The sequence below is a fragment of the Chrysemys picta genome, chromosome 4, assembly GCF_011386835.1.
Source record: "Chrysemys picta bellii isolate R12L10 chromosome 4, ASM1138683v2, whole genome shotgun sequence".
Classification (NCBI taxonomy): Eukaryota; Metazoa; Chordata; order Testudines; family Emydidae; genus Chrysemys; species Chrysemys picta.
The window spans coordinates 19,202,435-19,229,763 of NC_088794.1; the positions used below are offsets into that span (position 1 = coordinate 19,202,435).

Here is a 27,329-nt window from a genome sequence, read left to right on the forward strand (position 1 = left end):
TTGGATACTACGGTGCTGCAGGTGGCAAAAGAACCTTTGTAGCTGGAACAGTCAGGTGGGGCTGGCTGGTTCAGGGTGCCTCTCTCTATCCTCGTCTGTTGTTACATTCCTCCCTACAGCGCCTTCCCTGCAGGGAACCCACTATCTCACAAATGATTGTCACAGGAGTAGAATTAAAATTCCCATAGAACAGAGCAGCACATCGTAAACTGAGGTGCTTCTGTCTGCTTCGGCGACCCTGCGAAGATGAGTGCATTAGACTCCCTTCCGTGCTCAGGGCACTCATTCTGCTTACCTGCTGCTTTCCGTAGCTTTGCAGCCTACACTCGGCTTTTAAAATCCTCAGGAGCAGGAAACTCGCTTCGTTGGCTGTAAAGAGCTGTGAGCGCCTCGTGGGGCTGTAGCAGTGTTCAAACGGCTTGGCAGAGAAAACAGGATGTGAAGTGTGTAGTGTCTCCCGTGACTCGTAGGGCTCTTCCTCCTTTCCCTGGGCCTTTCCCACATGGGAGAAATCTGGCTGGGCTGCCAGCGTTGGGCCCCTAAGCGATTCTGTGTAAAATAACGATCAGTGCTTGAGGTGAGGAGTGTGCACTCAGGGATGTAAGGGGGGATTTTTGGCATTTCGGGAAACTCAGGCAGCCAATATATCCCTCCCCTCCTACACAGGCAGACAGAGGGGAGACTGTGGCCAAGGAGTTATCCTACTAAACACAGCCACCTCCTGGTGCTTGTGGAAGTTGTTGCTGGTTTTAGCATCCCCTTAAAATCAACAACCGAGCTGAGCTCCAGGAAATGAGTCAGAGCATCCACAAGAAAGAGAAACAGAGCGGGCTAGACAAGGCAGCTAGTCTAAGTCGCGAGCCCCTGGTGTGTGCTGGACACATGAAGGGAAGTCCTTTAGCAACCACTTTCTAAAGTCTCTGGTGCTCTTCCCCCTGCAGAAAGTGAGGTGCATTGTGGGAAGCTACAGGCCTGCGAGCAAAGTGGGGGCTCATGGGCAACTAAATGGATTGTAGTGAAGGAGGGAGCCTTGGCCTAATCCTTCCAGCCCTCACTCCGGTCACAAGTTGATGGCTTTAAATGTCTGTACCTGATCTGCTAGATGCATTTGTGAGCATTTCTCCTGGCTTTGCTGAGGACTCAGTGTGAACCACTGACTTGGGATACCCTGAGTGTTGTCCTAGAGCAAAAGTGAGATCGTGACCGTCTGGGGATTCATGTCACTGCTCAGAGACGCTGTCCTGCCCCCAGGAAGCCACGACTCTGCTGCTCCAACTCTGCTCCCCCTTCGCTGGGCTTTCTGCTCACCTCTGAGGCACCCTGGTGTGATTGGATCCTGCCTCTACTTCCTGGCTCTGTGTCCACTTGCTCCTCTTTTCGCTTAGAGTTGTGACCTGAGCTGCAAAACTTGGATCTGGGTCAGAGCTTCCTCATTTTGGAGGCTTTCAGCCCACATGCGGTGAACTCGCTCGTACACCTAAAATAAACTGATGGTGATGCACTGGGCATAGAGCAGTAAGGGGAGGTTTTCAAAGGCACATAGGGGAATTAAAAACCCAGCTCGCATCTTCTTGTGCCCCCTAAATGCTCACTGGCAGGCATGCCCCTCTCCGCCCACAATCTGAAATGTACCCACCATCAAATCTTTGGTTTTGCCTTGCTTGAGGATGTTCCTCTTAACAACAAGACCCATCTCTTACTCCTCTAAACTATTCCTTAGGCTTGAATGGGATTAATAGGGGCTCGCACTTCAATCAGGCTGAATTGCAAGTGCCTGAATATAGAGGAACTTGGGAAGCTTTGTCCTGGGGGAGAAAGGGGCGTGAAAGTCTGGATTAGTAGCTAATATGGCACTTTCCTCTTGTCTGTTTTCCAGGTTCTCATTCTACTCTACATTGCCGACTGGATGGTGCATTGGATGTGGGGTAGGGGCCTGGATCCCGACAACTTTTCCATCCCTTACTTGACGGCGCTGGGTGACCTGCTTGGGACAGGTCTCTTGGCTCTCAGTTTCCACGTTCTCTGGCTCATCGGTGACCGGGACACGGACGTGGGAGACTAGCTACCCCCTTCTTTTCTCCTTCCCTTCCTTCTGTCTCTCTTGGGACTTCAGCTTTGATCCTGGATTCTCATTATTTTCAATGGGAATTTTATGTGGTTTATATTTCAAGCCCAGTTTGTACAGAAAAATCTAGTTTTAGGAAGGACAAAAAAAAAAGTGTAAGAGACAATCACCAAGTGCAATTTTATAGCAGTAGCATCTGAACCAAGGTTCTATTGGAAATGTTGATTGAGTAGTCGGATCATAAAGGAAACCCGCACCCGTCACTAGAGGTGAAGCGTCACTCTTTTGGTTCATAAGCATTCAGTGTTCAAGATACGATTCAGGTTTGTTTTAATTATAAACTGAACAGGCACCTCCCAGGAGGGAACACTCTATAAATTAGGATTTGGGACATCCCCAGATCCTCCCCCAAAGCCCCACTTTATGCCTGGATTCTAAATCAAAGAAGATTCTGGTTAGAGAACTAGCTTGAGTGGGCCAGAAAGAGGCCTTTTAAACATCCACTCCCACCCCCAGATGCTTATAAGGAGCGCTCACCCGGTTTATTTGAGGCTTTAAAACATAACCCTAAAGTTGCTGGATTTTTAATTGTATGTAGGGCTTTAGTTTGCCCCTTAAAAAGTCTGAAATGCATTCCTCTTTCCAGAACCCACACACCCGGCACTCTTGTAGTGGCTCTTATTTTCTGATACTGGGTCAACTTTTGTGTCTCTCCCACAAGCCACGACCGCAATTGCGATCAGCAGCACTCCGGCGGCAGCTCCACCGCGCCACTTTCTTCTTCAGCGGGAATTCGGCGGCAGGTGCTTCCCTCCCAGAGGGACCCGCTGCCGAACAGCCCGACGTGCTGCCCCTTTCCCTTGGCCGCCCCGAGCACCTGCTTGCTGGGCTGGTGCCTGGAGCCGGCCCTGCCAGGCATGTTGACAGGTTTGAAACTAAAAGGGAAGTTCCATCATGGACTGCTGGGGAAACTATACCAAAAAATACAGGGACCTATATAGGTGTCTAAACCAAACCACGTTTAGTGTTTTGCATGCCAAAAAGATAAGAGCTGAGGGACCACTGTCTAAAGGTACTCGTAGAAGAATCGTTTCCTGTTTCACACTGAGCGATGCCTCTTTTTTATGGTCTTATCTGTACAGGGTATTTGGGAGACCTGGCTTACATGAAGACTGCCTTAAGTCACAGAATTGCAGTTCTTAATCGAGTGCTGTCTCGCAGACCCTGCGCTAGTAGGGAGTGTGTTTCCAGAGGGCTTTCATTTCTAGGTTAGAAAGCCTCGGAACTGCTCTCTTCAAATGTCACTTGTGAATTTCAGAGCTACAATCGCATCTCTTCACCCCAGCAACTTCTCACGAATCTAACTTGTCCAGGGCATCTGTTGAAATTTTGCTGCACTGAAGTCTCAATTCCTTCGAGATCTTCTCCTGCACCTCAGCGTTAACAGACACAAAAAACTGTTCACTTGCTTCCATGCCCAGTATTGAGAGATGCATTTGAGATTTCCCGTCCCTAACACTTAAGCTTTTAGTAGACCCGCTCCTACTATTTTACATCCCTCATCAGTTCCCTAACTAAAGACTTGTGCCAGTGGAAAGAGACAAACCCTCCATGGTCTCAGCTGAAAAACTGAGGGAGGTAGAGGTGATTGTTTTAAGAGCCATAGTTTTACTTGGGTGAGGTACCTAAATTTTTACCAGGTTGAGGGTGGGCAGGGAGGGTAAGAACTTAATTTACATTTAAATTTAAAAAAGCTTTGAAGGAAAACTTTATTTTTTTTATTTTTCACCAGTTGAACGCGAATGCATGTGTACTTTAGATCTGGCTGCAAATGAAGAGAATATTGGGTTCCTCTTTGTATGAACATTAAAAAAGACTGTCTTAAATATTTATAGTTGTATAACTGAATTGACAAATGTCAACTTATCTGATTTTAAATTATATTTGGTAAAATAAAGATGGCATTTATTTATGTGGATTGTGGCCTACTTTTTTTCCCTTCAAGCCATAATTTGTGAACACTGCTCACTCTATTAGTTGAAAATTGTCCTCCTGAACTAGGAAGCTCTGCGCTTTCAGCTAAGGGACCTGATTTTGTTTGCACCACTACTAATTCTACCCTGATGTATCTTTTTTAATTTTTTTTTCAGTGGAGATATTGACACTTTTCTGTAAACGGAGTGAGAGAGAAATCTAGTTCATAGGCTATTGCTAGCCAAGGTTACAGGTCTGATGCTGACATGTACACTCTTGTCTGATAAGGAATTGGCCATTGAATATCACTAGTATATGCTCTCATGCAGCATAAAACTAGACTAGATCCCCTTTCGTATGAATTGGTTGTGAGGCAAATTAGTGCAGCTGTGGAAAGCACCTCAATCACCGAGAAAGCACCCTCCATAGCGATATAAGCTTTGCGTACTGGAGTGGGCACAGACAAAATCCCTGAAAGTTGGGAAAGGGGAAATGTAAGATGAATATTGAGGAAGATTTCCCCTGCGCGGGAGACTTTTTAGAGTGTTTTAGTCTCCCAAGTGAAGTGGTGGGAATCCCATTGTCTGAGGCACTTAAAACCAGACTCCATCCTAGAAAATTCAGGGAACATCTTTGTGTTGGTAGGGAACTGAACTGGATGGTCCAGTCTTAACACTTCATCCTATGAAAGTCTCCAAAGAGACTGAATCACAAACTGGGCTATGCTCCTTTACTTTGACAAGAGTATTGGGAATTTAAAATTAAATACTTCATGGTGCTGTGGCCTAGCCATGTAAAAGTCCTTAATGTGATACAAGGCTTCCCCGCAGCACTGGCTCAGCTGAGGAGAGGAAAGGCGAGGTTACATATAGACAACTTGGGTCTGCAGGCTAGCAGAGGGAGGACTGGGGAAATTCTATTGCAGTTTCTATAGCAAAGTCCATCCTGGAGGATCCCAAAGAATTTACACCATTACTTCACATTCAGTTACCACAGGGCTGAAGGAAGACACCAAACCAGCACACACAGGGCATCTTGGGATGCCAGGACAAGCCCCTACTCTTACAGATCATGCCAAGATGCTCTCTAATAGTTACGTAATGCAGACAGAAGGCCGACTGAAAGTCCCCCACAGGTCTAGATCCTACAGGCTGATGATGTCCTTGAGGAAGGGAGCTGCCTGGCCCCTGCTGGAGCAAGGTCCCATACTGTCAACAGTCTGGATCCCTACCCCTATTTCGGAAGGGAGAAGCATGCAGCTGTCCTTGCTTGCATCGGAGAGAGACATAACTGGTTGAAATATTTCCATCTTTTAAATAGAAACGGCTTTTCAACAAAATGGGAACTTACACACACACACACACACACAAACACACACACACAAAATCCCACTTTTTAAAATTGTGGGGAAAAAATTTGGGTGAAGGGGGGGTATTCACCTTCTGGAAAGCATATGTGCAAGACAGCTTGCCAATCAGCTTTAAGGATAACCTTTTGATTCAAGGATTATAAACTCGAACAAGGAAGCACTGGCAGCTTAGCCACTTGGCTATCCCTGTGGCAAGGTCACTGAGTGGACGGCCAGGAAGCTGATGTCTATTCTCAGTGGATTTCAAAAGGCAGGAGTTCACGTGGTTGGTCAAAGTTGCTCTCTTGTCCTTGTTTATGCTAAGGGGTTTGCATGAGTGGCTTATTCATGCGGCACATCTGGCTTAATAATTGATTTGGAACATGGTATGTTGTCTGAATTAATAACATTTTGCCTAGTACACTGTGCTTTAATGTATGTCAAGTCCAGCAGCCACTTGATTAAAGATCTTTCTCTGGGCTCATCTTGGCTCTCGCTAAAGCTTTCTAGCAACTCAGTGTTGTAACGATCAATGGAATATATGTAAAAATGTGTATGCAGAGCAAGCCACACATGTTCCATGAAAAAGGTATATTGCAGCCCACCAGCCTCTACCCATCCCAGCCATAGCCCTGCATTCAGATGGCTTCTTGTAAATTCAGTGCGAGTTCTAGGCGGAGAATGCCAGTGTTTTTTCAGCCACATGATGTACGTCAGAGCCCTTTGCTGTTTTTGTAATCACAATCTCTGATGGCAGGGCATCTCTATTAACAGGTATCTCCTCTTCTCCCATAATCTGTTTGTCAAGGTCTATGCCAGCTAAGGACGCTCGACCCCATGCACAGTGAATGCTAAGCAACCTCTCAGACCTGCTGGTACTGGAGCCCACAACCAGGTCCTTACAGCTGCAGCCTTTTTCCTTTTTTTTTTTTTTTTTTTTAAGACCATGGACCATTTCTTATCCTGTATGGATGTGCTTTTTGCCTGCTTGTCCGAGCAAGGGTCACCTTGTGTTTTCTGAAACCAACCCAAGCTGTCTCACTGCATTAAGGACAAGTGAAAACCAGTGAGACTTCATTTACTCCCAAAGTCTCTCTTATCTGAATCTATATCCTGCTGTGTAACTTGTCATTCTGAATTCTGATTTGTGTGTGTGTGTGTGTGTGTGTGTGTGTGTGTGTGTGTGAGAGAGAGAGAGAGAGAGAGAAATGTATACATTTTACAGAAAAAGCAGAAGCAGACATTTGCAGGTGAGAAGTAACTTTTTGTTTCGCAAAGTCCCCTTTAACTGGAAGTACCCATCACTCTGCTTCCTCTAACAAACAACCCAATATGAATAAAAACCAAAGGGGTCTCTTGCCACTGTCTATTTATTCACTGGAATCTGTGGGAAGATTTCTTAATGGCTGTTTTTTCAGACAGAACCTTGCTTTTGGTCCTTTTCGCCAACCCTGAGTGTTAAAAAAAAATCCTGGGTGAAATTCTGCCCTTGAGTCAGACTCTTAAAAATCATGAGTGTTTTTTTTTTTTCTAATGTTGAGTTATTTTTAGTTGCCTTCTCATTTTTCAGCCATTAGGGCATTTTCTAATTTTTCTATACAACTGCAAGGGCTACAACTTACATTTCATTTTTTTTAAAGTGAGATCCTGTGATCACAAGACTCCAGAAGCTGGGGCCAGATATCACAAGAGCTGGCATTACTGCAAGCTGCTTACATCTTGCTAATGCCAACTGGTCTCACTATCCTCTGTATCAGAGGGGTAGCTGTGTTAGTCTGAATCTGTAAAAAGCAAGAGAGGGTCCTGTGGCACCTTTAAGACCAACAGAAGTATTGGGAGCATAAGCTTTTGTGGGTAAGAACTGAAGAAGTGAGGTTCTTACCCACGAAAGCTTAAGCTCCCAATACTTCTGTTAGTCTTAAAGGTGCCACAGGACCCTCTGTTGCTTTTTACTGTCCTCTGTGTTGTTCCTAGTGAATGTAACATTAGAACAGGTGGTCTGATACCCGATTGGAAGCTGGATGGAGCCAGGCCTGAGATGTGGGAGCAAAACCTACACACTTGCTAGGTTCTTTCTTCTTTACGACAAAATTTTAACACATCAAAATTCCTTTATCCCTGACCCAGATTCTAGGAGAACTTTTTTATGATTATTTCTTCAATCCATCCTTTGTGTTTAATCATTATTTAACAGTTAGAGTGTGATAGTGTCTATGGGTCTCAACCATGGGAGTACCTCACTGTGTAATAGAAACATACGATGAAAAACAGTCCCTGCTCCAAACAGCATACAATTGCAGTTTATATTTAATCCTAGCTAACGCTGAAATTCCTGGTCTGTGCCAAGTTGAGACTTTGTAGCCAGGATCAAATACAGTTCCTCCTGCTTTAAATGCACAAGCCCTTACCACCTGAGCTGAAGGAGAATCTCCATTAGCTCTTAGCACTATAGGGCCTATGACTGCATTCTACCCAGCATAAGGGCCGTGGCAGCAGTTGATTACAATATGTGCTTACATAGTATCTTTCTTCTGATATTTCCATATCTTTTGTAGCTCTTAATTAAACCTCACTTCATCCCTTTGAAGTCAGTAAGCAATGTGCTTATTGGGCGCTGTCTGTGTACTCAGGTGCGTACACGCGTAGAAGTTACTATATCTTTGAAGAGCTCACAGTATTTACTGCCAACTGGATATGGCAAATACAATTCAGACATGTGATACCTGGGCTGAAGATATCATTTCACAGGAGCGCATTAATTAATAGAAATGACCAAAAAATATGGGAAAGAAACTGGGAAAATCTCTACCTTTTTTGGTCAAAATTTGAACCAAACATTTTTGGTCAAAATTCAGAAAATTTTGACCAGATACCAAATTGGAAGAGAAGCAGGGTGCATTATTTGTGACTTGGGGAGGGGGGGGAGGCAGGTGATACATTCATCCTTTTTTATATTTGAAATTTCAATGATAAAAAAGTTGAAAAATCAAAGTTTTAAAAATGTCAATAACTGAAATAAAAAAAATTCATGGGTGGGGTGGAGGTCCATGACTATGCCTTTGTGGAATAAATGAATTTCAGCAAAGAAAGGGAAGTCACACAAAGGACTTCTTGAATGAAAAAGTCATTAAGCAACAATCAATACCTATTAGATAGACCTTTTCATCAGTAGCTCTCAAAGCACTTTACAAAGGTGGTCAGTGTCATTATCCCCTTTTTACAGATTGGGAAACTGAGGCACTGGGCGGGGAAGTGGCTTGTCCAAGGATGCTCAGCTGGCCAGTGGCAAGTCAGGCAAAAGAATGCAGGAGTCCTGAGTCCATCCCACGCACTATCCCCTAGGCTGCACCAAGGGAGCTGCAGAGGTGAGATTAGAGCCCATGAGTCTTTGCCCCCCACTGCTCTACTTATAGGCTACACTGCCTCTCAGAGATGGAACTAGAACCCAGGAGTCCTGGCTCTCAGTCTGCAAAGTTTACTTCTGCACCACACATAGTGCTGGGTAAATGTCCTAAATGCAATCCTGTGTAGGCGCCGCTCTTTTACTAAAAAAAAAAAAGGGCATTGATCCAACAGTAGAGAGAGAAGGAGAAGTAGCTTTACAAAAAGCACAGCGTGTCCCTTTAAGACTAGAGAGTGGTCACGCGTCTCCTCCCTACAGACTACACTTCCCACCAGCCCCTGCGCCCAAAGACTCCCCTCTCTGTCTCACTTTTCCCCGAGGTGCCTGATGGGTAATGCAGTTTTCTGGGTGGGGCTGGGCTAGTGCAGCCACCTGACCTTCTCACATGACAGCAGCTGGCAAAGGGGCTGGTGGCTGCTGAAGGAGGAGCAGCTTCTGCTCTGCCCCGCTAGGCGGAAGCAGGGCTCGGTCTTTACCTCCATCATCCTTAGTAGTAAGCAGGGGAAACAACCATTGCGTAGTGTGGGGACGCTTTCCCCCCAAGCTGTGTGATGAGTGTTGCAGGGCTCAGCTGTCCCTCCAGTGCAATTGCATGAAGACTGAAATTCCAGGAAACGTTCTGGGTTTGGCTGTTGATTTATCTTATGTTATCCTCCTTCATCCTGTGGATAATTCTTCTTTGGGACTAGTTATTTTTTAACTTGCTTTCCCTGCAAACCAAACAGAGGGGCGTGCGTCTGCAAGAGGGAGCAGAAGTTATTAAGAAGCTAGATCTGTCTTTCTGAGTGAGCGGTACAGAGAAGGCCATGTCTGCAGGAGGAAGCAGAAAGTTATGTACTGTAGCTAGGTAATGGTGTGCCCCTCTCTCTAAGTGAAGGGCATTCTGTACAAAACACTGCATCTCCAGGGAAAAGCAGAAAGTTATACAGAAACTAGACCACTCTGTCTGCGTGTGTTGTGCAGAGCAGATCATGGCTCTGAGAGGGGAAATAAGTATTTACAAACTTCGGCTAGCACATGCATGTTCACTTCTGTAAAAGTTTTCCACATGAAAAAGTGGTTTTTGGTTCCCCCATCTCCCTTGGGTTATGTGTGCTCAGATTAGACTAAAGATGCCTGAATAATAAAGAGAGGGTGGTTGTGTTTGCTTGGTATCAAAATGGGGCATAATGACCATATGTTTAAAGTTCTCATTATTGGAGATGCTACGGTTGGGAAGACGTCGCTGGTCCAGCGATATGCCAACGACAGCTTCAACAAGCACTACAAATCCACCGTGGGAGGTGAGTGATTATCAAAAGAGAGCTGCCTGCAGCGATCTATTTGTAAGGGGGGAAATCAGCAAAACTGTCCAATACTCCTCCACTCTGTTCTAAACTATATGTTCAGTGTCTCTAAATGTGGAATATTTTCCTGGCTTGGGATGTATATTTCCCTCTCCTCTTGCTATATATTTCTGTGGATTGCATTGTCATTTGCTAAATTATAATGTTTGTGCACTGCTTTGAAGATTGGAAGCACTGTGCCACTGTGAAGTATTATTAAGCTTATTACAACATGCTGGTTTGTAGTTAGAAGTTCTTTGTGTCACTTCTAGGGCTTCCATTGCCTTCCCATCAATAGTGTCTTACTGGGGCAAATTCTGCAGTATATATGCAGGTAAAACTCCTATTGATGTCAGTGAGAGTTTGACCTGAGCAAGAGCTGCAGGATTTGATCCCCAGAAAGATGGTAGTGGGCAGTAGCTATCAGAAAGGAAGATACCTTGGACATCTTTTACCACTGCATATTTGTCAACCAGGATTTTTGTCAACAGGGTGAGCTGTCTCCTTTGTGAGAAGGCAAGCAGTTTTAATGGATTGTTTTAATGAAGGATTGATGTGTGGAAGGAATTACTGTTGGCATAAAGGGGGAAATTAGGATGGTTGCATCTTAGAACTTACTATATGAGTGGACCGCTGCAGCCTAATGTTGCTGTGTGCCATTAAATAGCTGTTGTGTTCCATGTTCCACCCCAGAAATGCCAATGTTTCAGTGCTGGTCGAAGAGATCACTGTATATAGTTTGTGGTCTGCATTTTCAAAAGAGATTTGGGGTGCAAAGAAGCCAGATTTTTAGAGGGTGGATGCCTGGGACTTTCTGAAAATTAGGTCCTTTTATATTGGGCTCCCAGAATCACTAGTCACTCTTGAAAATGTAGGCCATAACTTATCTTGTGTTTGTAAGGTGCTCTGGGGTCATTTTAAGTTGAAAGCTGTTGTAGAAATGTACTGTATTCTTATTTATTGAGGGTCCTTTGTTCACAGGCAGAGATGTGAAATTTGTTTCTCCTATACCCCCCAGCAGTAAAAACCTGAAGTAACTCAATAAAAAGGGCAGTTTTCAGCCTGCAAGTATAATATTTTGCATTTCCTGCAGCATCTTACAACTAAGGACCTCAGGTTGCTTTACACCTGTTATTTAATTAGGCCCCTGTTGACAAATAGGCTAGTAATTTTTCTGATCCTACAGGAAAGGATTTGGGTAGCCTGACTCTAGCCACTTGAGCACAAACACATCCTGATGAGTTCTAACTCTGAGGCCTCTGATCATTACAAACTGCCCAATGAAAACCTGAAGCCAACTTCTCTTTAAGGCTCTCCCTATGCTGGGAGCACCAGCTATGGTTGGTTATCAGGTACGGGAACTGCTTTGGAATACATTTTCCAAGGTGCCGCTAATCACCGTGGTCTTGTTGCCCGGGGTGGAAAGGAATATTGTTTAAATGGCCACCCTAGCAGCATTGCAGCTATAAATAAACCTGCTACCGAGTGTATGTTACAACTTCTTAACACTGCTAGATAACAGTTTGAGGTCCTTTCTCCACTGTAGAATCAGCTGTGTTGGAGGGACCTGGTGACAGCACCTTAGTCCCATGACATGGGACACGCTTGGCCTTGGCCTTGTTCCCTATTTTATAACATAGTTGAAGCCACTCTACCAGAAACTAAATTTCTGTGTGCAATGAAACCATGCTAGTTATGGCCGTGTTGGAAGCAAACCGGGATAGACAGACAGCTCCCACGTAGGCAGGATCGCAATAGTCTTTCATCCTGAATTCCTCAGAGGAGAGATTTTGAATGAGCAGAAGGTTAGCAGGGTTGGGGAACACAGTTAAGAGTGTTTGATACTTAAAGGCTAAGCGGGCCCTTGAATTTTTAGTGGTGGTAGGGTGTGTTAATTAACTCCGTTGTAAAGTCTGGTGGAGCCACAACCCAAATATTTGTTCTGTGATGCAAATGTCTGTGTCCTGTTTATGCTAGAATTTAAGGCTGTGTTATGTAACATTGTTAAATCACTATTAAACATTTAAGTATAGACTTAACACTAAAATGGAAGTGTGTGTTAATTGTCTTAGGGACAAGCGCATCATAACAGAGACTCACAACACAGTTGACTTTTGCATACAGGACCTTAATGGTGTGTGGAAACAATCCTGTGTTTGAAAACATTGTCCAGCCCAGCTATTAACGCTAACATAGCAGGGTTGAATAACAGGCCAAGTGCAGGAGGCACTAAGGCTCAATCCAAACGGTGTCCGAGTGGGACAGGATAATAGAGGCCAGTGTTAGTGCTTTTCCTCTTTTTTTCAAAGCATATGCTTACTTTAATCTCTCTGCTGGAGAATCCAAGATGAAGAACTAGGTCAGAGGTTCTCAAACTAGGGGCCTGCACCCCACTGAGGCAGTGATGTACAAAGTGCCTGGATTTGGCCTTGCAAAACGTGCACTTACACACAGCTTTGATCATTTGCAGCAGCAGGGGTGATGCATTCTCTCTCTGTCCTCAATTGTTAGAAAATAAATCTTTAGCTTCAGAAAGTTTCAGAACCACTGAACTAGATATTGGCTCAACTGGACAGCCTTCCTTTGGATTGCAGCCTATCCGATTTGTGTCACTCCTGAAAAATGTAGGTCAGGTGTCTGTATTTATGGTCGCTGGGCACTTGAGATTGATTTGGTTTGGAGTGAGGAGGTTGTGTGTGAAAGGAAAAACTGCTCCCCAAATAACACACCTGAATTGTTTCAGGCAGCACAAAATGGAGACAAGTAAAAACAAAACAAAAAATTGGCTAATTTTGTAAATTCTTGGGCATTTATGAAGAACCAAGGCTAACTTCTGACAGATGGCAGTGCTTATTTTTAATGTTGATACATTTTGCTTTATTAAAAAATTACTAAACATAGCTGTTTAATTGCCATTTTCTTCCGTTTTGATCTAGGATCAGTCAGTTTTAAAAAAAGCAAGATTAGCAAGGCTGACCTTTCATTTTAAACTATCCCCATTGTGTATATTGGCCTCTAATCAAAATGATCTGATTAGTCCTGCTTGCCATTGAAACTGTGTATCAAGGGCACAAAATGTGCAATCCAAATACACTTGACTGAAATGAAAAGTAAATCCGGATGATTGGGGGAGGGGAGGTCTCCTGTAAAGCTCTCTGTGTAATAAGATTACCTGTATTATTATTATTTTTTTTTAGTTTACATTGTTATTTCTCAAGATCAGGTGCTGGAGAGGGCTTATTCTTCAGAACTCTCCCTGGGAATTTAATCTTCCTTTGATGATCTCATTTATTATTTCCTCTACTGTAGCACCTAAGAACCCTAGCCAGGACCCTGTTGTGCGAGGCACTGTACAAACAGAACAAAAAGGCTCTCTCTGCCCCAAAAGACTCAAGCCACAGTGCTTGCCCAGCATTGCTAGTTGAGCATAAGACTTACAAGTGGGGTTTTGAGTCCCATTCTGCAAATCAAAAGCTTTGGGTGGGATTTTCACAAAGGTTAGTGGTGGCCCGAATACTGATCCCGTTGAAGTCAGTGCTGGTTTTAGAGGGAGCAGAGTTAGTCCAACAGCGAGCTAATCCCACCTTGCTTGCCTCTTTCCTAAAGGACAGCATGGCTGCATGCCACAGTTTGGAGCCATATCTTGCACCAGATCAGCCCCAGCAGTGCTAGCAATGGGTTATCTAACCCTGCTCAAAGTGGCTATAAACAACATGGCAGTGACAATCCCAATGCCTTTTCTATGCTAGTGCTCCTGCTGCAGCCAGTGCTAGTGGAGCTGCAATGGCAGGAGACTTCTCACAAAATGCTGATGTAGGCAAAGCTATAGCTTGCATGATGCAGAAGGAGCAGGATGGACATGGGGTTGGCTGTGCCCTGGGAAAGAGTAAATAACAGCAGGGTTTAGAAGGAGAAAAGTCATGTGGCATTCATGTTACAGTCCACTACAAATTGCCATTGCTAGTAAAGCATCCATCAGTTGTAAAGCAAGATGCCTGTAACCACTGAAAGAAATGGCTTGGGGAAACGCACAATGGTTTTACATAATCCCTAATCAGATTTCCTCTCTCTCGCAGTGGATTTTGCTCTGAAAGTGGTTCAGTGGTCAGAGTCTGAGACGGTGCGACTTCAGCTATGGGACATCGCAGGTGAGCTCATATAAGCCTCTGGAATCAGTAGAGGACAGAGTTTCCAAGTGTCCAACTTGTTTGACTTTTTTTTCTTCTTCAGCGAAAGACCCTTAAAAAACTCAACGACTTTATTTTGGGTTGGAAAAAACAAAGGTTCTGTTTTGTGGTGTACAGTTTTTATTTTTATTTTTTTCCAATGGTGATTAAACGTTGAATCATGTGGCTAGTCTAGAGAGAATGATAAATTCCACAGCACGCTTTCCACTATTTCAAAGGAACACAGACTGAATGGGGAGAGAGGGAAGGTGATGTGTATCTGGATGGAACGTTTTTCACCTCTCTAGATCCGCTGTCTGAATACAGCACGCGCTGGTTGCCATGAGTAGAGTGCTGTTCTCCTCGCCCTCAGTGCTAAATCAGGAGTAACTCCCACTGCTATGAGAAAAAAATTGGGCCCTGAAAGTTACCATCTGACAGCTGTTTGGTGGCCTGTGTGAAAAGAGTAGTGATTTCCTAGAGAATAAGTGTCCATATCAGAGACAGCAATCAAGTGGTCATGGAGACAGGATTCCCCTACAGGCCCTGGAGTTGGTGGGTCTGGGTTGGGGTGAGGCACATTGTTTGGGAGACAATGGGATGGAGAAAACTTTCATTGCAGCTGCCACTGTAGAGGACCAGAAGAACTCACAGAACTCAGCTTCCAGCTTTATCAAAGTTTAGCAGCAAAAAAGAAAGGAGACAGAGCAGTGTCGGGCGGGGGGGGGGGGGGGAGGGAAGGGCAGGGTAGGGGGTTGGAGCATGTAATTGTGGAACTGGGTGACTGGTGTGGCTAGCTGTGGCTTTATCCTGTTTCAGTATTTCCGGGGTGTGTGTGTGTGTGAGTGTCACAGGCATCAATCTAATAATAATAAAAAAGGAGAAGTTGTTCCAATTGCAGCAGCATGCAGATGTCAGCTGAAAACCCAATAGGCCATTTATGGTTTGTGGGACTAATGGCTGCTGCATTGTTGTTTAACCCCCAGCAATGTGCTCAGGGCTGTACAAGACTCTCAGATACTGCCAGTTCCTGCCCTGCTGTGCTTACAGTCTAAAAGGCACACAGAGAAAATAGCAGTTGGGCGGTAAGTAGAGAATGTAGTATTGCTGACCCCCTGCCAGCATACGAGCCTGTAAGTGCTTCCAAACCTACAGTGCTGTGTTGTTACAATGCAATCATCATCCACCCCACGGTAGATAAGGGTTTGTCTGTGTAGATTTGACCAAGTCCCATTTCAGTTGTGTTAGTGACGCATGTAACAGAAATGTTTCCTAGTTTGGTCCTGTCTACAGGGCGAGGCACTGCTTAAACACAAAGGCTACCTAGAGGGCTCATAGCGATGCACCTGTCCATTCTCTAGTGGAGCCGCTCTAAGCCGATGGGAGAGCTCTCTTGTCGACTTAATTAATCCACCCCCAATTGGTGGTAGCTATGGTCAGTGGGAGAAGCTCTCCTGCTGACATAGCATGGTCCACGCCGGCACTTAAGTCGGAGTAAGTTATGATGCTCAGGGGATGGCTTATTCACACCCCTGAGCGACATAAATTACATCGACGTAAGTGGTATTGTAGACATAGCTACAGTTGTTTTGGTAGCATAGTAAGGCCCAAAGGGCTTGTTCACCCTGTGGTTAAAACTGTACTGCACAAGCTGCATAGTTACCAGGGTCCTAGCAGTTCCTCTAACATGGATAGGTTATTTTCTGAGAACAGTGTTCATAACATTACAAGATGTATACAGCACGTCGCCCGTAGCGCTGTTGTGCTAGCACATACTTCGGAAAAAATCCCTGTGAAGACTGATCGGGGAAAAATGTGACTTGAACCCTCCGAACAGCTGTGTTTAGACAAAGTGTTGCTGCTGTTAGCCAGGCTTGACCGTGGATGAGGTCAAGCTGCAGGTGGGAAATGAGACGGGCTTAAATGGCCACGAAAATGACAGTGAGAGGAACGTGGTTGGAAAACAGAGGCTTGGGAGATGTGTGACTTGAGCACATTGGTGAGGGGGAGTCAGGAACTTCTAAGATTTAATATCAGCTGTGCCACTGAATTGCTTGGGCAAGACATTTATCTTCTCTGTGCCTCAATTTCCTCATCTCTAAAATGGGGATAGTGGCCCTTCCTTCTTCAGAGGGGCACTTGGAGGCACAGTGTGAGGTGGCTGGCCCTAGCTGGCTGCAACTGGGGCAAATCCTCGGCATGGACCAATCCAAAAAGACGATCTTTAAAAAACATCTTTCCCCTCTTCTCTTCCTCCCCGCCCCCGCAGGGCAGGAACGCTTCACATCCATGACCCGGCTGTACTACAGAGAGGCATCGGCCTGCATTATCATGTTTGATGTCACTAACTTCAGCACGTTCAGCAACAGCCAGAGGTGGAAGCAGGATTTGGACAGCAAGCTCACTCTGCCAGATGGAAGCCCGGTGCCCTGCTTGCTGCTGGCTAATAAGGTGAGCAAGTCTAGATGGACCTCAGGTGCATGTGTGTTTGGGGAAAGGGGGTTTAAACTGAAGGGAGGAAGATCGCCTTCTCCACTAGACTTCGTCAGAGCTGTTACGTATTTTGTCTTGCTAATCCCTTCCCTGATCATTCACCTTTATCTGGTAAGGATCTTGTGATTAAAATGCTGAGCTAGGACAGTGCTGCTCCTTACATGGTATTATTTTGACTTAGCTTGTAAAGGTTTGAGGGAAGTGGATCAGTTCAGGAGACCTGGTGGTTCCTTGGCTGGGCAGACGTTCGGACAATACTGGCTCCTAGGGTATGTCTGTACTGCCCAGGAAGGTGTGATTATAACATGGGCATTTAATCTAGCTAATGCAGCTAACAGTAGCAGTGAAGACGCAGTGGCACTGGCTAGCAACCAGAGTACATACGTAGGGTTCCCAGCTGCCTCATACGCTGGTTAGTTGCCCATGCTAACACCCATCCCACTGCATCTTCTCTACTATTGTTCTCAGTGCAAGCTAAATTAAAGCTAGTATGGGTATACCGGCCTGCACTACAACCACCGCTTCACCTGCAATGTAGACATACCTCTAGATTGAAATTTGCATCATTATTTTTTTCTCTGAGAAAACTGATCCCAGGAACAATTTGGGTATAGGGAAGAGTGAAGAGAAAGTGAGGCCCAGCTGGGAGTTTCTTCAAATTCCTCCCAAACCACTTGTATTTAGATGGGTGTTAGATAAGCTTGTGAGGTGGAAATCATCCAGACAGATTGGTTAGTCCTGCATGAGCTCCTCCTCCCCCCCCCAATGTGTGTGTGGGATCAGCCTCTGCATAGCTAGATTTCCTTCCTCTGGTCTGATTTGTGACTGACTCCCCTGTTAGCATTTCTAACTTCCACTTTGTTTACAACTTATTTAAAACATTGAGTCTGACACAAGCAGAGTGATTTTTTTCTAGCCTGGGCTAAACACTGGAGAATGTGTTTGAGGAGACAAGCCTGCATTGACAGGAAGGATAGATTGAATGGGATCTAATAGACCCCCTTCTCCTTGGAGTTTATACTGCCATCCATCACCGCAGTATCTGAGCACCTTCCACACCTGTTTTCCATGATTCTCCTTGTGGAATTGGTGAGTCAGCAAAATGGTTCAGTGAAGATTGGTCAGAAGAGAGGGATAGTTATGTCCTTTTGTGAGCAGATTTTCAGATCACACCCATGCTGGGGGGTTGAACTGTTTGCAAAACCATCTTGAAAAGCACTTTCAACCACTTCAATATGGTTGGGCTGTCCATTGTGGATGGAGCCATACCATGTTTAGACTGGGCTCTAGCCTCACTTGCTGCTTAGGCTACAATGTGATTTATAAACTGAGCTTAAAAAGGGTCTCGTTGGCCAAATTCTGTGTTGAAACAGAATCAGTCAGGCTTAATAAAACCCTCTGAGGCTGGTTAGCCTATGTCAGTGCCAGCCTTATGTAGATGGAGCTTTGGCCGATGCCCAATATGCTGAGTTGCTTCCTCATCTTCCACTGAAGTGTGGTTTGCTGTGCGCTGTCAGGTGGCTGCCCATGTCTTGCCCCACGGGCAGCACCAGTTCAGATTGCCAGGTATCGCTTTCAGAACCGGCAGCAGAGAGCTCTCCCACGAGGGTTCCTTCTCTGGAATCTACTCCCTCTGCTGCGCGATCAGAGCCAGCGCGTGGTGGCTTTCAGAGAGTTGCAAAGCTTTTCTGGCCACACAGATCTTTAATTTGCACCAGGTTAGGACAAACATGTATGGCAGGGCAGGGAAAGGGTTAGTATTCTAATGAGGTCACCTATATGGGTGACCTGATACTTCCCTTGCTGAGAGGGATGCCATCTGTGTATTGGTGAACAGTGTCAAGCTTCATTGTTCAAATCGCTTGCTGCTCTGTTAAATGATTTATTTCTCTTGTATTAAAACAAAAAAAACAATATTATGTGGTGACAGGGGTGCTATCAGCTCCGTGGCCCCTTCAAGGTCCAGATTGGAGAGGCTTGTCTAGTTTGAGTGATAAGGTCTAAAATTCAAGATTAGCCAAGAGCTGGTTATCAAAGGCATGATAAAGGGGACAGCATGTTATCCAGTCATTCTCCTTCTCATTGGGGAGAACACTGACAGCAGAGTTTAAAGAACGCAGGCTCTGTCACTAAGGAAATCTGTGCCAGTGCAAACCCCTAATGGAGATGCACTGCACCTTATTTCTCTGTTAGCATCAGTGTAACAGCATAAGTGTGGTTAGGTTGATGTGAATTTTCTTGATGTAGACAGAGTGTTTCCTAGCCTGGATGAGGGAGAACATTTCTCTGCCCCACTGCTTGCTGTCTCACTCTGGAAGGATCTCCAGCACATGCATGCTTGTGCCAGATTACTCTCAAACCAGATAAACATACTGGCAATTACATCATCCCACTAGGAACCCCTATCTGATCATGCTCTCAAGTATGGGAAGGGCTGGCACTCCACGCTGTCTTAACATCAGCAAGTTGGGATGGGTGAAGGAAGGCTGCTCCTTTTGTTTAAAATAAATAAATAAAACGACTCCTTTTAAAGCGACCGACTCTTGTTTTACAGTGCGACCTTTCCTCATGGGCAGTGACCAGGGAGGAGATTGATCAGTTCAGCAAAGGGAACGGTTTCTCTGGCTGGACTGAAACATCTGTTAAGGAAAACAAGAATATTAACGAGTCTATGAGGTAGGTCTAATGGCTTCTCAGAGTGCCTCTAAAGCAGGGATACTCAGATTGAGGCTCAGAAGCCGCAAGTGGCTCTTTAATGTCTCTCCTGCAGCTCCTTGCTGCACAGGATATTAAAGCACCGTATGATTTTAATTATTAACCAATCAGGATGCTTTTATGATGTTATTAACCAATTGTTGTTAACATAATAGTTGGTCAGTCATTTTGCGCTCTCTCTCTGTAAAAAATAGTAAATGAAACAATGAATTCACACGACTGTGGCTTTTTGGGGTAATGTTGATCACTAATTTGGCTCCTGAACCACTGAGGTCTGAGAATCGCTGCTCTAAAGGGTTAACCTCTTAAGGAACTGAGCACACTGTTGGCATTTACCATAGAGCAGTAATAATGTGCAAGTCAGTCTGAAGGGAAACTGCAGCCGGAAAGGTCAGAAGTTATCCTGCCCATGTCTAAGCTGTGACAGGCATTGGGAAATACAGGGTTTAACAAAATACAGCAGATATTTTTTTATCTGCCGGTCTCTATTGGGAGAATAGGAGCGGGGTGTAAGAGACTGGAGATCTGTTTGTAACATAGTCATCCTTCAGTGGAGTTATCCCAGCAGAGAACTTGGCCCTTCTACTTTTCCTAGGGCTTATGAAAAGGTGTTGGATTCTCATTCCTGGGCACCGAAGCTCTCTGCTCATATCATGGCTATGGCAGGAAAACGCAGACTTCCCCATCCAAGCCTGCTGCTGTGCCTTGATCCGGAACAGGAGGGGCTCACCTCCAGAGGTGGGGAGGGTATTTCAGTCTCCATGGTTCATTCAGTCTCTGGCCTCTCTAGTGATGCTGCCAGCATATCAGCCAGCTAGTGTCCCTGATAGTGCTGTTTGTGCTGGGAACGCTTGCCCCAGGGAACTGGATTAAGAGCTCTAATTTGTATTACCTAGTATTGTCCCCTTAAGTCTACAGCAGCCAGCTCTGTCCTGGTGGGTGTTGGTTCTCCCACAGGAATGGTGGCTATATCCAGTTGTGTACCAGACTGTAGGGGTGTAGTCTCTTGCTGCTTGTTACAACATGTGTGTTGTTTCCTAGAGTCCTTATTGAAAAGATGATGGCGTCGTCCACGGGTGATGGAGACCTCTCTGTTTCTGGCCGCGGGGATTATATTAACATAAAAGATGCTTCCCCACCTGGCTGGGGATGCTGTTAGCTATGCTCACTTCTCCGTCTGCATCAGAGCAAAAGGGAATGTCTTTTTCACTGATATTGGCTTTATTAAGTGATGAATTGTCTCCTGTTCAGCACACACTGACTCTCAGTAAAGCATTGCTGTCAATGACTGTGGGAGAATTCCTCTTTATTCCAACACCATGGCCACCTAAAGCTATCTGCTGCTCTTATCGTTTTGTTCAGCTGCATGGTTTGGGTTAACACCTCTGAAGTAAGAGCGCTCCACTTACTTCTATAACAAGTGACTGGACTTGAGGGGGAAAGGTAATATTTCAATATATACCACTAACTCCCAGCTACACATAGAGGAATTGTTCCAGAAGGGACGGTTACAGTGACCTTCTTTGCTCTGAAAGTGAAGATCTGGCGGTTTGCGTGTGTCTCCTGATTCCTGACCTGGCGTTACAGTAACTCCTCGTTATTTCACACTCTGGATCTGTGTATGACTAATTTATCTGTTGTGGAAATGCCCAGGACTCTTTGTCAGCTGTGACAATCACCCTTGGGTTGAGAGAGGAGACTTGCGGGTAGCCAAAATACCAATTAGCAACCACTGTGGTGTTGCCTGATCTGCAAAGTGGATTGGTGTGAATTTGGGAGATTCTATAGCACAGCTTTCATGTGTGTACATTGATTGCAGTGCTTAGTTTGTCCCTGCCTTCTGCTCTGTCTCAAGAATTGTCCAGTTGCCTTTTGCCAGTTATCCCTTTTTGTCCCTCTACCCCGTACATATATCTCTTTTGATGCCACTTGATTAGGGCATCCAGCGGTGAATGAGAAAAAGGTTGTAAACCCTCTTGTGCTGTAGAACAACAGTACTCTTTGCTTTTATAGCACCTTCCATTCTGTGATCTCAAATAGCTTTACAAATGCTGATGAATTACTTCCTTGCAACCATTCTGCAGTGGTGAGTAAAGTCTTTGGTGGAAGTCATGGTGTGGCTGACTGAAAGCCCAACTGCTGCTTTTAGTGATCCTAGGAAAAGCAAAGAAAGGGACTTAACAGGTCAGAAGGAAATAATGGAGAAAACTCCTCTTTGCCCTTTTGATGCCTGTTACTCTCCCTGCATATTCTACATGTGATCATGGCTGCTGACTGACTTGTGGGGAAAAAAAAAATTCAGATTGTTTCATAAAAGCACATGTTTGGCAGTTTTCAATAAAGGAGTTAATATGGATCTCAGCCCAGTAAAGCAGTGGTTACATGGAGTGGGATGAATTGATGGAGTGGGTTTTTAATCCTAACTTCAAATAAGGGCAAAATGAATCCTCTGAAACAGGGGTGGCATTTTTCTGTGGCAGATTCAATAAGAAGGCTGTTTGGGGGAAGGATATTAAAGGGCTACTGTCAAATAAGAGAGTGATCTGAACACAGGACTGTGAGCCAGGAACATATGGGATCTATTGCTTGCTATGGGAGTGTTCTTTTCTGTGGCCTTTAGTAAACTACTTCACCCTTCATTTTATATATAAAAATAGGACTCATTATCCTACTACCACAAAGAGCTGAAGATTAATGAATGCTTGTAATGTACTTTGGCCTTTAAAAGTTCTATATAAATGATGAGTGATGAGGAATTTAGGCCCAGCATTTTGTTAAAGGATAAAATCCATATGAGAATAGGACACAAGCAAAATTCAAGGCTTTTGTTGTGTTAAATGCATTTAAATATTCCATCACTTTGCAGTCAGGATTCACAGTGAACCCAAACTGTGCAGAAGGTATGTGAAAACTGGAAAGAGGAACTAACCAGCAATGAAGTGGAACTGACCAGTTTAATTTTATTGTCCAAACAAAGTATAATATTAAAAAGAGGAGGGGGATAGCTCAGTGGTTTGAGCATTGGCCTGCTAAATCCAGGGTTGTGAGTTCAATCCTTGTGGGGGCCACTTAGGGATCTGGGGCAAAATCAGTACTTGGTCCTGCTAGCGAAGGCAGGGGGCTGGACTCAGTGACCTTCCAGTTCTATGAGATAGGTCTATCTCCATATACTATTTTTTTTTTAAGTAAACAGCCTAAAATATAAGTAAATTGGATTTTAAAAATCCTATTTCTATTTTTAGAAGATTAAATAGGAAAAGTAAAAGGTCTTGTTTTTAAAAGGGTTGATCTTGACAGCATTCCTCTGATGATCATAATTAATAATACCTAGCACTCAGCATCCATAGATCTCAAAGTGCTTTACTAGGGAGGTCACTATTAACATTCCTATTTTACAGATGGGAAACTGATGCACAGGAAAGGAAGTGACTTGCCCATAATGGCACCGTAAGCTAATAGCAGAGCCAGGAATTGAACCCAGCTCTCCTGAGTTAAGTCCAGTGCCCTATCCAGTAGGCTACATTGCCTGGAGGAATAGATTTCATCACTTGTGGTGATGCGCTTTAACCTGATATTCAGCAGCAGCTCTAGAGTGCCTGGGCCTCTTAATTTTGCATAAGTAACTGCCTCTCAAACATAAGCAAAAAGCTTGAAATCCTTTAAAGGTTTCTCATATGCAAGACATAAAGATCTGCCCAAGAGCCATGGAATGTTGGTATGTGCACAGGTTTGTTTTTTTGTTTTCACACATTTCACACACTGTTTGGTAACTGCTCAATAGGCGCAATAGAAAAAATAAGTGTCAAAAATCAACCCAGTGCAACAAAGAATGGTCTTTGCTTGAGAACTGTTTAAAAACTCAGCCAAACAGGAAAACAATCTGACTGTGCAAATGTGTGTTTTCAGAGCTGCCTCTCTGACACACAAGGCACTTAAAACAAAAACGCAAGCTTGTTGTTAACCTCAGTTTAGTTCTTCTGCAAAACAAACTCGGGTTCAAAGGCCCCATCTAAACTCAGGCTGTGCTATGTTAGGCAATCAGTCTTAAACAATGCTTTGTGCAACTGTTTCTGCTAATGTGATTGTCCCGTCCATGGTGGTTGGGATACTTTAGCTTAAGTTTGTTGGGTGTTTTAATGTGAGAACAAAGTTTCTAAAAAAAATAAATAATAATAATTAACTAAATTATGCCCCATCTATGCAGGCTTGTATAGCTGTTCAAGCAGAAATATGGTAGGAAACTGTTTTTAAGCAAAGAGACTGGATTTTCATCTCATCGGTGCTTATTACAACTTTGTACTCTTTTTTGCATGATTCTGTGCCAACTGACCTCTCTCTCTTTCCCCCACATTATTGCTTAATGTCAGAGATCATTGGTCGGTAGCCATGGGACTCAGATTATGTTAGATTTAGTTACACATTTTTAAATTGTGAAACTTGGATTACTACAAATCTACCAATAACTAGAAAATTTTACTGCAGTAAAACTTCCAGATGATGAATACAGAATACAGTTCAAAGGGCCAGTCAACCATATAAAAACTCTTGAGGTCTTTTTGTTTTGTTTTTGTTTTTTTGTTGAAACTATTTGCTGTTATGCATAGTCTTGCAAGGATTTTTTTTTATAGACAAGATTCTGGTTAGTGTTTCTTAAGTTACAGTATTACTTTGTTTATATAAAAAGGAAAAAGCTGGTGATTTCTTCTGTAACAATCAGTAACCAAGGCAGTATCACAAACATTGAAACAAATTTGTAATAAAAATTCTGACTTTTTTACTCTTGCTTATTTAGTAGTTATTGGTTTCCTGTCTAAACAGTCCTAACGGCAGATGAGTTCACAAGTCCAAAACAAAAATATTTCACTGTCAACAACCGTATCAGTAAAGATAATTGTGTGTGTGAACATTGAACTGTTCCCTCTCTGCTCCAAAAATAAAGTTTCTGTCCTACAATGCCAGCAACACAAATCGGTCAGTTTCATGTAAATACACTGCTGTTGTGATATTGTGTTAAGGGTTATATTTGCTGTTAAAGTTGTTGACTCTTATGAATCCAGAGATTTAAATTTTCATGTACCTCTCTGAGGTTGTGTCTACACTACATCATTTACAGCGGTCTGACGAGAGAGCTCTCCCTTCGGCTTAATAACTCCTCCCTCTGTGAGAGGCCCTTAGCTATGTCGGCAGGAGAAGCTCTCCCGCTGACATAGCAATGTCTACACCGGTGCTTAGGTCGGTATAACTTATGTCACTCAGGAGGATGGCTTATTCACACCTGTGAGCAATGTAAATTATACTGAAGTAATTTGTAATGTAAACATAATCTGAGTCTTTCAATAGTTTTCTTATGTACTGCACAGGTATTTTGTGATCCTCATAGCTTGTGTCCCTTTAGCTTTGTTTATAGTGGGAAACTGCACTATTTAGGGGCACCAAAGTAGATGGAGATGAGTTGGCAGGTGTACCCACAGGTCAGGAATAAAGGCAGCATTTTTCATCCCTGTTCGTATTTGAGGCCCAAAGCCATTTTGGACAACAGTACCTGTGGATATGACAGTCATGATATTAGACCACATTAATGCTCTTTTGAACAGAGCAGTGTTTGCAGCTGTTGAATTTCACCATGTATTTTGGATTCAAATGAGCCAAGCACCTGCACCTGAAATGCAGCCTAGACTCCTGCATTTTCCCTAATTTCTACATGCTGTCAATGTTGTGCTTATTCTCTACTAAAGCTGAGCTATCTTAGGAAAATATTACCCACCACTGGTGCAACGATGAAATCGAAACCAGCCAAAATTCATCTAGTTGCAGCTTTCCTTGATTCCACATGAAGTAATGGATGCAAATCAGCAATATGATGTACTGATCTAAGCTTCTCGTAGCTATTTACCATATTTCATGAGACCATCCAGTAGACATTTTGTGTTAAAGAGTATAACTTGAGGGGGTGGAGGGAAATGAAGGTGTAAAAGGACAGTCCACTTAAAAAGCTGCATGATTCTACAGGTAACTAAAAAAAATTACCACCCTGAGTTTCTGTGATTTAATTATGAAACGTTCTATTTACAAATAGGGAAATGGAGGTTTTTTTATAGATTCTGTTTGGGTGGTAAACTGGATTTTTGTACATCTGCTGTCACCAGAAACAAAGGTTCTGCCAGTCATCATAGGCTCTGATTGCTTGATACTGTAGCATGTGAGTGCCTCCCAAACATTAAAGTATTATTCATATGGAGGGAGAGAGAGTGGCAGGCTGTAGATGACGGGGTGAGCTATCAGCAAGGTATGGGCCTGGGGTAGATCTGGGGAAGGGAAGGAGGCATGGATGATTGAGAGGGGCTCAGGGCATAGCTAAGCTATTGCAATGCTCAGGTACTGGGACAGTGCCAGGGCAGAGGTATGGGGGCTGATGCGGGAGCTAAGGTATGGGAGTATCAGAGTAGGTGTGTGTGGGGAGGGGCTCAGCCTGACTACATTTTCCCTCCAAAATCTACGCAAGCCAGGCCGCGTGCCGAATCTGCTGATCCGGCTCCATCTCCCGGCCCATCGCAGACCCCGTACCAATAATAAAATCGGGGCCGAATACACCTGACGGGGACGGGGGCTTGTAACTGGGGCCGGGCCCCACCGCATGGCTGCTCGACGGGCAGGGCGACCCGTGGCGAATCTACCGCCGCAGAGATCCCAGCTTGGGCTCGCGCGCTGTTATCGGCTGTTCCCTCTCATAGCAGCTTGAGTGTGGGGCGTCCTCCTCTCCCCCCTCCCCGCGGGGAGGAAGGGGTGGAGCCGAGCCGCCGTGATGGTTCGAACGGACCAATTGCGTTGGACGGGCTGCTCAGTCGGCCAATGAGAGAAGGAGGAGGTGCCAGCGGGCTAGGTTGTACCGCCTCTCCGTTCGGCGCATATCCTCGGCTGGGCGAACGCGACCATTTTGCGGGGGGGGGAGGGACGCGGCGAGTGGCGGGGACCCAGACTGAGGGCGTTGGGAGTGGAGAGAGGGGAGTGGGGACAGGGCGCACCTTCCGGCAGGGACGGGAGCGGTGCCTGCCGCGGCTGAGGGAAAGGCGGTTCCGGCGGCGCGGCCCGAGGCTCTGGGCCCAGGGATCCCGCTTGCTCTCGGGAGGGAGGGGACGGGTCCGTCACCGAATCGAGGCTAGTCGATTTTCCCCCCCTTGGCCGACATCGCCCGATTCGGGCCCCGATTGGGTTGGAGAAAATGTCCAGGCCGGTCAGGTGAGTCTGGGGGAGGTAGCGCGGTGGGGGGAGGAGGCCCCTCTCCCAGCCCCCTGGTAGTGCCCCGCGTTCCTCTACTGCCCCCCCTGCGGGGAGAGCGGGACGGGTGAACTAGGCCCTGCCTCGCTGCATCCTCTGGGATGGGATGGGATGGGCAGGCGGCCTGCTGCAGGCCATGCCGAGGGGAGGCATGCATGGAGGGAGCGTGCATTGCTGCGCACTGTAGGGGGAGGCTGCCTAGTGCTGGAGGGACGGAGGGAGGGATACATCTTTGCAGCGTGCCCTTGTGCACCCCGTAGGGGGAGGCTGCTTGCTCGTTGGAGGGAGGGACGGATACATGCTTGCAGCGTGGTGCTCTTCTGCACCCTGTAAGGGGGACGGGGAGGCTACATGCTCATTAGGGGGAGGAGCGTGTGTGTGCCCTTCTGCACCCTGTAGGAGGACTGCGGGAGGAGGAGTGTGTGTGCATGTAGCGTGCTTCGCCTAGGCTGGGGGGAGTTGCGTGAATCCAGCATGCCTGTAGTGGGGGAAGGGGTGGAGGCATGCAGCATACCTTGTTGCACGCTTGGTGGAAGGGTAACGTGCGTTGCTGCAAGCTTATTGG

The 27,329-nt window shown here is 45.2% G+C and overlaps 2 protein-coding genes across 7 annotated transcripts in view; both read left to right on the top strand.

Annotated features, from left to right (window-relative positions):
• The window catches only part of SLC41A1 (solute carrier family 41 member 1), a 31,302-nt gene extending 27,265 nt beyond the window's left edge, over positions 1–4,037 (top strand). For all 3 annotated transcript variants that reach the window (XM_008172704.4, XM_024109328.3, XM_008172705.4), the window contains exon 11: positions 1,877–4,037. In XM_008172704.4, coding sequence (XP_008170926.2) covers positions 1,877–2,062 — 186 coding nt within the window. In that variant the 3' untranslated portion in view covers positions 2,063–4,037. The remainder of the gene's footprint in view (positions 1–1,876) is intronic.
• Positions 4,038–9,169: 5,132 nt separating this feature from the next.
• The window catches only part of LOC101931242 (ras-related protein Rab-7L1), a 44,423-nt gene continuing 26,263 nt past the window's right edge, over positions 9,170–27,329 (top strand). The window contains exons 1-5 of one of the 4 annotated variants that reach the window (XM_005306433.5): positions 9,170–10,073; positions 14,192–14,263; positions 16,551–16,732; positions 19,329–19,450; positions 20,531–24,271. In XM_005306433.5, the coding sequence (XP_005306490.1) occupies positions 9,950–10,073; positions 14,192–14,263; positions 16,551–16,732; positions 19,329–19,450; positions 20,531–20,648 (618 nt within the window). In that variant the 5' untranslated portion in view covers positions 9,170–9,949 and the 3' untranslated portion in view covers positions 20,649–24,271. Of the gene's footprint in view, positions 10,074–14,191; positions 14,264–16,550; positions 16,733–19,328; positions 19,451–20,530; positions 24,272–26,382; positions 26,726–27,329 lie in introns of those variants that run through there. The other 3 variants (XM_042848999.2, XM_042849000.2, XM_005306430.5) reach the window with 3 other exon arrangements.